Here is a 12,026-nt window from a genome sequence, read left to right as displayed (position 1 = left end):
GCGGCAGCTGCTGCGTTTGTGCAAAGCTCCCAACAGCAGCAATCTCGCTTTGCTGCTTACGCAACCCAAATCTAATGAAAGACCAAATATAGTTGCTTTTAAAAGGCCGCAGCAGATAAACAGAGCAACGGCTCGGGAAATACAGCTGACAACTCTTTGAACCTCTCTGCTCTGGGGGCTGCAAGGAGACATGGGAAACACAGGTAAGATGCTCTCATTAGGTCTGAATTCAGTCATCCCCTCTGCAAGGGCTCTGGTGTCTGACAACTCGCATGCAATTCCCCACACAAAGGCAGGCATTTGACAGAGATCACCTATTTGATGATCCAGTACCACCAGCCTCAAACATGGCCATGTCAGAAACCAGAGTGCTGCCAAATAAAGCATCTTGTCAGCATCAGCATCACAACCTGCAAGCTCTAAAGGGATCCTTAACAGCAGGGCCTGGTGTGGAGAGGACTGCTCAGGGCCCAGTGTGTGAACACTGCAGCAAGGCAGATCACAACACACAGACAAAATGGGATGTGAAACTCCCACGTGTTAAAGCTCCCTTTGGATTTGTGGGTCTGGGGCAAGCCTTCACCTACAGAAAGTGTAAGCAGCAGTAATCTGGACAGGAAAAGAAGGTTTTGCTGTAATAAAAGCTCCTGAGTTCTTCAACCCAAGTCTGGCACTCTCTGGACACAGATCATTTGCTGACAAGCCTCAGGTGCTTACAGTGATGCATTCATCATCGAGGAGTACAAACATATGGAAAGCTTTCAGCCTTGATAAGCTGTATCTGACAGCCTGGAAACCACAGCAGTGCTTCTTCTGAGGCTCCCACAAATCCAGGTGTGTGAAGCAATTCCCTGCCTTTCTGCTCTCTGCTGTGGCTGCACAAATCCCCTCCAACTTAGAGGGACACATTTTTACCCCAGCTGGACAGCTCAAAGATGAGAGACACCAATTAAACCCTCAGCTATGTGTTTTTCCTTCCTGATTTCATCTTCCAAACTAGACTTTGTGTGCTTTGACACAACCAGCTCTCTGCAGGGGTTTGCCTAGCTCTTCACTCGAAAAGCAGCAGCTTTGCAGCACAGTTAATGTTCTACTTATAGGTCTGCAAGGCTTTTCCTCGTTAAGCACTTTAGCGTTTGCAGTGATGGCGATGCTGTGATGCACGGTGGAACTGAGCCCCCTTCCTTCCCAGCCCGCCTCCAGGCAGCGTGACCTACATGGAGGCACCTAATTAAATGGCACAAACATCTGCTGCAAAGTGGGTTATTTACCTAGGATGACAACTGTGTATTAGGAAAAGCAGCTGGTCTGTACAAGCACCCTACAAATCCACTGACAAGCTCGGCCACAGACTCGGTAGCAGAGCAGAGCAAGGCCCAGACTCCCCCAACCCAAGACCCAGCTACCAAGATGTTCAGTCCCAGACTGTTAAATAGAGAGCCAGGCTTGGATTTAGTGCCAGCTCAGGAAGAAAAGGTGACATGTGATCTGTGAAGAGCGTTTTTACACGCAGATAAGCTGACGCTGAGCCATCGGTGAGCAATACTCTTCGCTTACCAACAGTGAAACGAGGTAGGAGCGTGGGAGAAGGGTCAGGAAAGAGTCTGCACAGATCCAGAAGATGCTGATGGGCTTGGGAAGAAGTGTGTGGATGCAATGGACCCTTACGTGGAGGTAAAGCTCAGTTTGGGCACCTGCCAGTATTTTTAGTCCAACAACACAATTCTTAGAACTGAGCAGCAATTACCTGCATTTTGACAGCAATGACCCCAGAAATAAGCTCCTTATCCAATTCCTTTAAGACTACCAGTTTCTTTAATGTCAAGCTGCACAACCTGCAAACAGGAAGAGAAGAGAAACAATTACAATCATGCCTGAAAAAGGAAAAGCTCTGATCAGCTTTTACACACAGCAGCATCCCAGTTTGAGGGGGAACAGGCTCCAGACTCAAGCCACGCGCTGATACAGACAAAGACAGCAGAAACATATGAGGCTTCCCTGGCTTCTCAAGACTGAATTTCTCCAACCTTTCATAAAAACAGGGAGGTGGACAGGAGGTACATCTGTCTCTGATACAGACCCATGGCCACATGAGAGCCCCAGACTGGCCCCCATGGCCACAGCCTGGGAACCCTTGCTTTGAGTCAGACCAAAAGCTTCAGGGTCAGAGGAATTAAATTCCAGCAGTATGAAGGCATAGGGTCAATCTAATTTTAAACTCGTCTACAAGGCTTTCCTAGATTGTTGGCTTTTCCAGTTCCAGACTCCTGGCTCCCAAAGATCTCGCTCCCACCTCCTCCTGTCAACCCACACATTCCTCTCCTCACCCCCAAACAAAAGTGCTAGCAAGAGACTCAGGCATCTCTAATGGAAAGGGCAGGGGGAAAAAAGGAGAGAGAAAGGAGAGGACTTGAGTGGTGCCCTCTGGCCCTGGTGCTCACATGCCACACATATGCAAGTAAATCACATTCTTCACCCAGGCAATGCTACATTGTTCTGGTTAAAGCTGTTTGCACTTCTGCCTTCCAACACAGGGAGCTTGGAGCAGATGAAATTTGGCCTCTGCAGCCGAGTCCAGGCTCTGGGTAGCGGGCCCATGGCACTGGCACGGTTTGACAGAAGTTACCTGGCTGTGGGAATTCCGAAGGAATACCCACAAACAAACTTCAGGCAAAGATAAATCCAAAGCTACGAGAGCTCAGTTTGAGGACAGCAGAGGCCAGAGAAAGTTGCTGGGCAGGCTGTAGTGACTAGACATCATCTGCCACGCTGGCAAGGAGCCAGCAGTGCCTTTGTGTCAGGTCCTTACTCCATGGCATGGGCATCTCTGGCCTCTGCGTGGAATGTTAGCAGACATCAGCACTGCTCTTCTCAAACCCACTGCCCAGCTCCTTCTCCCAGATCAAGTGTAACATCAGGGCTGTTCATGGAGGTGTGAAGTCCAGCACTGGATGGGAGTGAAAGAGGAGCTGCTGCTGGATTTTGGCACAAGTGCCACACTGACTGAAGCCTGAACTTGAACTAGAGCGCTTCCCACTGCTGCCAGGTGCCTGACAAAGCAGCACTGCAAGGGTGACTTGCACCTCCACTGCCTTCTCCACTGCTTTGCTGCAATGCCTGAAGGTAGACAGGATCAGCCTGGGTGCAAAACAGCAGGAGAGGTGCAGCTAAAGGCTCTTCCCAACATGAGTGGGGGCAGCTGTTGAAGCAAGTGTTGCCGGTCTCATCCTGAAACACTCATCCTGCCGGTCTCTGCCTGAACTCTGGTCTCACACAGGGCCAGCAACAGGGAACAGCCAAGCTTATGGTCTGCACCTCTCCAAACACGTCCTTGCCAGCCTCTTCTCCACCCCAGCCCATGCCATCTGCTCTCCCTCCTCATCTGCAAAACCCTTGTTCCTGCTAAAACCCCCCAAAAGCAAGAGAAGGAGAGAAGCACAAGCTCTCTCCTCTGCAGAGCTTTGCATCGCAAGACAGCACAAGCAGAGATGCTGCAGAAATTGGAGAAGGCAGAAAAGCCAGCACTGCCTGGGCCTCTGTCCCCTTGTGTCCCCTTGTGTTCTCCTGCCAGCAGCTGTGAGCACTGGCAGTCGGGAGAAGCTGCATCTCTCAACCTGGAGCACCAGGGAGGGTGTTGGCTTTTCCTCTGCATCCCAAATCAAACAGCAGGCACAGCCAGACACACGTGGCTGCTGCAGCAGGGCCAGCAGCTGGAGGAAGGAGGCTGTGCTTGTTTTCTTTCTAACGCTGGAGCTGGAGGACAATTGTGCTCAGCTTGCCAAAACCCACAGAGCTCCGGCCAGTCAGGTGCTGAGAGCAGAGATAGGACAACACACTGGCATTGTCTCAGCTGGCAGGCAAGGAACAATGGCCTTTTCTCTCCAGCCCTGAGCTCGGGGATGGAAAAGGTACGGGAAGAAACAATGGTGTTCTCAGCACACAGAGCAGAGCACAAGGAGGGCGTTCTGTTCTCCGCTGGGCATTCCTTCAATTCATCATTTATGAGCTTTGATCAAACCCTGTGGAGCACTTGCTGCTTGGTGAGGGGAAAAAAAATTTAAAAAATTAAAAGCCTCCTTTACAGTGATCAGAAAAACAAAAGCAGTTTAAAAAGACACGGGACACATCTGCTTTCTTTATCCCCCATTGCTGGGCTGCTGGTACTAAAAGGCACTTCACACAAAAAACAATGGAATGTTTATCCTCTCCATCGGCGGGGGGGCAGGGTGTGTGGGGGATGGATAAAAACCAGTTTAAATCCCATCAAATCACTCTTACCCTCAACACACTATTTCAGTCTAAGTTGGCAGCTTACAAATCAAAGCAATTTCAGAAGATGTGGCAGAAAGGGGCCATGCCTTACTCAAATAGTGATGAAAAGGCACATGCCAGGTGTGTCCCTGACACCAGCACGTGGATCCTGAAACACACCCACAGGTACAGCCAGGATTTGTGTGCCAAAACTGCCTCTGCCAACAGCAGATCAGTGCCATGAACTTATTCCTTCCCAAGGTTTTACTCTACTTCCATCAAGGATCAAAACAGGGATCAGTCTCACAAGCCACTTTTATCAACAAGCCTGTTAGGTTAAACACTGCTGAGTAAAACAGGACACAGGTGGACCTGGAAAAATGTGGGAAAAGAACAAACTACATTTGGAAACTTCTAATACATCTAGATATGATCTCTGTGAACACACAGGAAATTACCCAGCACACACAAGGAGAGCTGAGGAAGCCTCAGGTCTGGAGATGAAAAAGCCTGAAGTATTTTGAAAGCCTGGGACTGCAATTCAGGAGGTGCAGAGGAACCATCTTTGCACGCTTCAGCCCTCACCTACAGTCGTACAAGGGGAGTTAAGTTAGTACAAGCACTAAGTTAGCTGAAGAGGACCTAAACAAGGACACTGGGAATCTGAGAGCAAATATTTCCACCCTTTATTGAAGGTTCATAGTTGATCTCCCCACCAGGAGCTCAGCTGGGTCCCAAACAGCAGCAGCAGCCTCTGTCCCCTCCGCTCACTCAAGCAGGTACAAAGGTATTTGCCTGGTCCTGGTTTCAGGTTAACAAATCATGAGACAGCTTAATGCTACAATAAAACTCCATCTTTTTACATCACTGCTGCAAGAACAGTTTTAAAGAGAAACCTGGACCTGACCCAATAATGCAAGTTGTGCTGAGTAGCTTCATCCTTTGCTTAAGGAGGCAGCTCTGTGCAAAGAACATAACATTTTGGTAACTGAGGTGCAGCAAATGTGTCCAGAACAACCAAATAAAGTGTCTCGTTCTTTACTCACTGGATGTTTTGCTTTTGCATCCCTCTGAGTAGGAAGATCAGGAAAATAAACCCCCTCCAAGAAAAAGTCTGCCTTGCTGAATTAAATGTCTGTTTCTCCACAGGGAGCACAGTAATTGCACCGAGACCTCGTTCATGCAGAGACAGTCGAATCAACAGGAAGGAAAAATTAAAAATTAAAGACCTGCATTTTAATTAAACCCCATAGAAGTAGAGAATAATAACAACAGGATGCATCCACAGTTATAGGAGACTCCAAGCAGAAGGTGGGAGCTGGGGCAGGATGACTGTAGTACACAGATACCCTTTGTCCAGGTTTAGAGCTGTGAAGAAGTGTTCCTAGAGAAAGTGTTTCATGCCAGGAGCACTCTCCTCTGAGGTCTGACAGCCTCAATCAGCCCATGGCTATAAGGAAGGAATCAGTTTCCATTTGGCCACTGGACAGTTTCACCTCATCCAAGTTATTTCAGCACTTCAAGACAGCAAGCAGCCTCCCTGCCTGGTGCTTTCAATGTCCACGTTGAGCGTTCTGCTCCGAGCTGACCCTTTACACCCACATCAGTCCCAAAATAAACCACGAGCCACTCGAAGGAGAACTGGAGGGAGAACCCACCCACACAGAACTGCCCAGACAAACAGAGCCATTCTGCACACAGCTATGGGGGTGTCTGTGCACGAGAGGCTGGAGCCAAGAGCCCTACACAGCATTTTTGAGCTGCTTCGGGGAGCCATGAACGCCTGCAGCACCCCAAGAGCCGGCTGCAGCAGCAGCAGCTTCTCAGGATTAAACCACACACAGCCAAACTTGTTGCTGCAGTTACACACCAAAGGCAGGGCTCCGTATTGGCCTAGGAGCTAGCTGGGGGAGAAAGCAGGGCAGAAATGCTGTCCTCTGGTGTCACTGGTACATCAGATTTGGGCTCTGGTCAAGGGCAGCAGTAGGAGCCTCAGGAAGATGCTTCCCCACTTTTCCAAAGCTTAATGAGACAACTCCCTCAACACAACCTCATCTTGGTTGTATTATCAGCTCCCAGGCAGGGTGAAATCAAAAGATGAGGCAGAGGTCAGGCACCCCAGAAACATAACCTGAGCAACCTGCAAAGAAACCTAATAGTCCTTCATTCACATTGCCCACTAAGCTGACCTTTAATCAGCTATTCTGGCTATAGGTCCATTTGAGTAAGGTTTAAGCAGCCAAGAAACAATTGCAGAGCCAGTATTTTCATTGCTCTTGTTCTCAAGGATCTTGAAATCGTCCTCCCAGCATTCATACAGAGAATTAAGCTCTTAAGATTCTGGAGACTAAGATCTATAGAAGTGCTGGAGCAAGCAGGTCTTGTTCAGACAGGTAGGAGGATGGCGGCTTATTTTACACCACAGATTCTACCCAGGACCTCACAAGGACACACACATACAGCCAGACACTCTCCTTTTATAGCTGAAATACTGTCCTGCTCACTTCAAATAAATTACAGATATGCCCACTCCAAACTGAGCAAGCAAAAGGGGGTGGGTGTGTTAAAATTTTGCAGATCTGCACATTTTTTTACATTTTTACAAGATCCTAGAACTCCACATGGACACATTTGCTACCTGAAGTTAATATGACCAAGTAGTAAAGCGCATCTGAGCTTAGATACTCTAATCCAATATATATCAACTGGAAAATGCTGAGAGATGTCCTCCTTCAGTAGGTCAAGACATTGCTGGCTGGCTCTAGGGGACTCACCAAGGGCACAAAGGGATCAGGGCCCCTGCAAGCCAAATAACCCTGACTCACAAAGCAGAGTTTGCATATTCCTTTGGCACTTATCTCTGAGTGCTTCAGTAATCTGGGAAGGAAAGGGCACTGCTGAGACACAGCCATGCTGGTGAAACACACAGGTGTTAAAGCTAAACCTCCATGGCTCCACACACTCTTCAGGTAGCCAAGAAGAATTTCTTGTGGCAGTTGCTGGCAGTTTTGTCACACACAACTGTTCTGGCCAAGGTGTGACATGTTCCAAGTCACACCTGCAGGAAATCAGCCTGTCTGACACCAACTGCTCACCTCCACGAGCAGATCCGTGCTCTGAACTGTGCTACTGGGGAACAGCAGCTTTCTCTCCCTTTAGGAAATCATCTCAGCAAGAGCAGGGGTAGCTCTTCACACATCTGTTGGCCTCAGTCGGATCTCAGTTCCTGCACACATTGTTATCTCACTCTTCAATTTGATGAGTTCAAATCCCTTTATAGGGAGGAAAAAACCCAACCACTGACAAAGCAGGGATTAAGTCTGTTTCTCAGACAGGCTATGGAGTATAAAGGAGTCGGGCAAACTCACCTATGTGCTCACACCGTGCTGCCTGCAAAGCCAGGCATGGGCACAAATGTGGTTTAACACATCTCTCTTGGTTTGCCTCTTCCAAACCCAGCATCCTGATACCAAAGTGAGCATCAGTGAAAGTGCCTGTGCTACTGGTGAATTGGGTTTGATCAATGGTTTTGAAGTTTTGAGGCAGTAGGAAGATGCTTTATTAGCTTTAAAGAATAAAGTCAGCAAATAATGAGAAGCTGATTCATGGTTACGGCTCCTTTGACAGACATCAGGACCACATTTTCTGTATCACAGATGACACAAACACATTCGGTATTTGTTGTATTAATTCAGTAATAGCTGGAGCAGCCACCCAGGAAGGAGATGGAGGCAGACCAGGCATGGCACATCCATCAGACCAAAGAATCGTGGCAGCTGTGGGTCTCACAAGCTTGCAGGAGACACCCATGGACTGCAGTAGAGCCCAGAAATGCCAATCTCCCATCGGAGCATCTAACGAGCTCAGCCAAAACACCGCTGACAGGGAGGGGGAGCCTTTAGGATGTGGGCTGGACAAGCCATTCCTGTAGTTAGGGCTTCATTTCTCAGCTAGACGGCAATAAAGCAAAGGCACAACCCACAAAGTTTCTGTGAGCCAGCCAGGGTGGAGGGCAGCTCCCACCACACGCCTCACACATTGGCAAAGAGACAGATACACAGATGAGCAATTGAATCACGCCCTGGACCGAGAGGAGACTCCGGCAGGAAGAATGCAAAAAAACCAAATCAGGGGATGGGGGACGAAGAGGAGAGACCTTCGCGGCTGGAACAGACCCAGCAGCCCTGCAGTCCCTGGCTCAGCCCTGTGTGCCTTCCTCCTGCAGCCAGCAGTGCTTGGCTCACAGCAGCCGTGCCCCAGAACACTGCAACAGGGCCAGCAGCTCAGGAGGAGCATCAGAGATAAAGGCTTCGTGCTATGCCCAATTCACCTGATGGCGGGGAGCGGCACATCTGGCCCGGTTTGAGCGCCACATCTGGCCCGGCTTGCGGTGCCACATCTGGCCCGGTTTGAGCGCCACATCTGGCCCGGTTTGCGGTGCCACATCTGGCCCAGTTTGCAGCAGCATCCCTCTCCCTCCCAGCGCTGCGGCGGGCAGCAGGAACAAAGGCAGCACCCAGCCTTCCTGCACACACCCAAGGGAATGCTGCTCCCTGTGGCTGCCGGCTCTCCCACGGGCACCGCCAGCGAGATGAAAGGGTTAAAGCAAGCACAAGCACAGGTTTTCTCCATAACCCTCCCTCCCCTCCCTCCCCTGAGCACAGCATCCCTGAGCACAGCGGGCTGGCAGCTGTAACATCTCCGCAGCAACTGGGGCTGTCGCAGCCCGCATATCACCACCTTCCCCACCCTGGGCTCCTCCGAGAGGCTGCTCGCTGCCCTGTCCCTCCCGAGGGTGATGGCAAAGCCTCCCTCGCTGCTCTCCAAAATCCACTGACCCAGCTGCTCCCCTCGCCAGGCCTGCCAGGGGCTGCGGCCCAGGCACATTCACAGGGAAGCCCTGCATCAGCCACTCTGGTTTAGTGTTCCCCATTTTCCTTTCGACAGTAGGAAACACAGGTCTCCTCCTGCACTCAGCTACTTTCAAAATAGCTGGTGGTGTTCTCCTTCTCGCTCCCAGTGCTGAACAGCCCGCAGCAAGAGCCCTCTGTGCTCTGCAATATCCTGTTCCACACCTGGTGCCCTGGGAGACAGCACGGTCCCAACACTGTCCCCAATGCCTACAGATCTTTAGAGAAAAAGGATTCTGCCTCAAATACCCTGACCTTCCCCTTTGCCTGTAAATCAGCCATCAAGGGGAATAAATGATGCCATGAGGAGCCTGGACTTGAGGCTCATGTCAGAAGAGCTTGTAAAGAAGGCTCAGTTCTGCTCGGGTTATCCGTCACTGTGATCTCTTCAGCAGAAGAAAGTAGGACTAGGAAGCCTCCAGCTAGGAAAGCAGTCAAGGAAAAACAGATGGCTTCTTGGTGTGCCCAAAGCTGAACTTGCTCTCAGGGCATGAACAGCGTGCCATCTCTCTGCCTGATCTCTCTCCACTTCAAATAGCTCCCACAACATCACCTGACACAGAGGCCAGCTGAACAGCCTGTCACCCCAGAGACCAGACTGCCTCACACCAAGGGTCACATCGAATTACTTCTCACTCAGCCATCCAAGAACGATTCCTAGCTCACCAGCAAGTCAGGCACATGGCCCTCCCACTCAAAGCCGAGATCCTGATGCCGTGCTATTCTCAGGACCCGGTGCTTCTTTGGAAGACAACCACATTACACTGTTCCAAATAAACAGACTGTCTGAAAACTGATGTAGGAGTTTTTTAGAATTAATTTTGGGGGTGGGTTTTACTGTTGGTTTTGATCTTGCTTTTTCCCTTGCTGACCCACCTGGGCCCAAGGCAGCAAAGCCAGGGCAGGTGGACCATTCCTAACCACTTTCTGTCACCTTGATTTAAACCAGAGGCTTTTGTTTGTGAAGTTTGCCATGTAGCCCAACATAGACAAGCTGTGAGAACCACACAGGCATAATTTAGACCCCAAAATGCTGTTTGCTTCTCCACTGAGAACTCAGTGTCCTGTGAGAGTAAAGGCAGAGCAGCTAGCAGCAGTGAAAAACATTGTGAGCTTTGATGGTACGTTTGGTATTAGCCAGCACAGCAATCAAACATGCAAAGCATGCTGCTGGCGGGCTTGCTTTCAGCCTAGGAGAACACTTCACAGATCCCAATACCATTCCCACTGCAGCAAGTCTGTCCAAGGCTGCCATTCTGGCCTTCTCCCAGCCAGCCACCCCATCACCTCCCAGAGACAGTGGTGTGCACCATTCCTTCAACTGCCCCATGTTTAATGCTGGCTCCCTCCTGCCCTGACCGCAGAGATGAATGGTCTGAGAAATCAAAGAAGGATCAAAATCGGCTACTGAAGTCTGAAATTCAACTGTTTTGCACAATTTTCATTGTGCCTAAAATACAGGAGAACTATTTAGCACCCCAAAATGTGATTTCTCTCCAGCGTGCAAAAATACAGAGCTAACTTGAACTACAGGGAAGGAGGCAGGAAAATTGAAACTCTAAACCCCAATCTATTCAAAAAGCAGGTCAAGAAGGAAGGTTAGGAAAAACACCAGCTCCACAAAGAGCAATTTCTACAGCTGTACCAAACACCCTGTGTAATGCTCACAGCACCTCAGCTATGCACTCTGACCTCTGAGCCCCACAGCTCTGCCTCACCTGGGCACAGGTGCTTTCACCCTGGGACTGCAACACTGGCAACCCATTTGTTCTCTGGCCACAGCTCAAAGGATGTTCCCAAACCAAACACATTAGAACAGTTATAAAAGAAAGGTGGTTCTTTCCCAGAAGCGTTTATTTGAACAGTGCTGGTTTTTACAAGGCAACGACACACAGCTGACAAAGCAGCCTCCATCAGCACTAAATATAATTCACAAAGAACTCTAAATCCTGCCACTAAAGCTGGGGCATTCAGCATTAAACTTGCTGGAAACATTGATGAACAGCCCTCAAATTGGAACAAAACACTGAGGGTAAAGCAGCTGAAAGGTTCTGTCCCTCGCAGATTTGTCTCCCCAGAAAGGAAGGGGCAAACCAAGAGGAGCTTTCCAATATTAACAGTGGTCAAAAAAGGTCTGAAAATGCCAAAGCATTCAGCGCTCCTTGCAAGGAAATGCCTCTGATGGAAGCTGCGTTGTGCTCCAGCACATTTCCCTTGCATTTTTTTCCATCAAATATTCTGGGCAGCACTTGCTCATTTGCACACAGTCCGCTCAGAAGAGCACAGATAAGCTGGGAAGGAAATCACCAGAGAACAGAAAGAAGGGATCTAGCGAGAGTCTAAAAGCCAAACAGCTGAACCCCATTACCCCAGCTGATGCAAGAATGAGATGGCCAAAGTGAAACTGCCAGGGCTGCTGCCAGGGATGGAGCTTCAGCAGTAACCAGCAGCAGGATTTTAACTTCCAGAACCAGCTGAAAAGGCTCACAGAGAGCGCAGGGAGTGCCCAGCCTGATGCACAGGCTCTCCAGCTACAGCCCTGAAAACTGCAGAACCCACCAAAAGTGCACCAAGGAACAGAAACTGGGATCTCCTGTAGGTTTTTAAGCTGACCCATGGGGGTGACCTTACACTGAAGCAGCAGCAGATTCTGCACTGGCAAGGACTGCAAGAAACTCCCTTCCCATGCCCCGAGGAGATACCTGAGTGGGGAGGCACCTGCATCATCAGGCCATGCACTTCCAGCTGGTTTGCAAATAACTCGGATTTTCAGATCACTTCTGATCCCTTCTCAGGAAGAGCGGCTTCATTTAGGGAAAATCCCAGGTGATCTCAAAATGTCTCTCAACAGAACCTGAAAAATGT

The 12,026-nt window shown here is 49.6% G+C and overlaps 1 protein-coding gene across 7 annotated transcripts in view; it reads right to left on the bottom strand.

The window, feature by feature from the left end:
• The window catches only part of PACS2 (phosphofurin acidic cluster sorting protein 2), a 74,527-nt gene that overhangs the window by 45,565 nt on the left and 16,936 nt on the right, over positions 1–12,026 (bottom strand). For all 7 annotated transcript variants that reach the window (XM_058842598.1, XM_058842600.1, XM_058842601.1 and 4 more), the window contains exon 2: positions 1,748–1,835. In XM_058842598.1, the coding sequence (XP_058698581.1) occupies positions 1,748–1,835 (88 nt within the window). The remainder of the gene's footprint in view (positions 1–1,747; positions 1,836–12,026) is intronic.

The sequence above is a fragment of the Poecile atricapillus genome, chromosome 7, assembly GCF_030490865.1.
Source record: "Poecile atricapillus isolate bPoeAtr1 chromosome 7, bPoeAtr1.hap1, whole genome shotgun sequence".
Lineage (NCBI taxonomy): Eukaryota > Metazoa > Chordata > Aves > Passeriformes > Paridae > Poecile > Poecile atricapillus.
The sequence above is the reverse complement of the archived record's forward strand: the minus strand, read 5'-3'. Positions and strand labels throughout refer to the sequence as shown.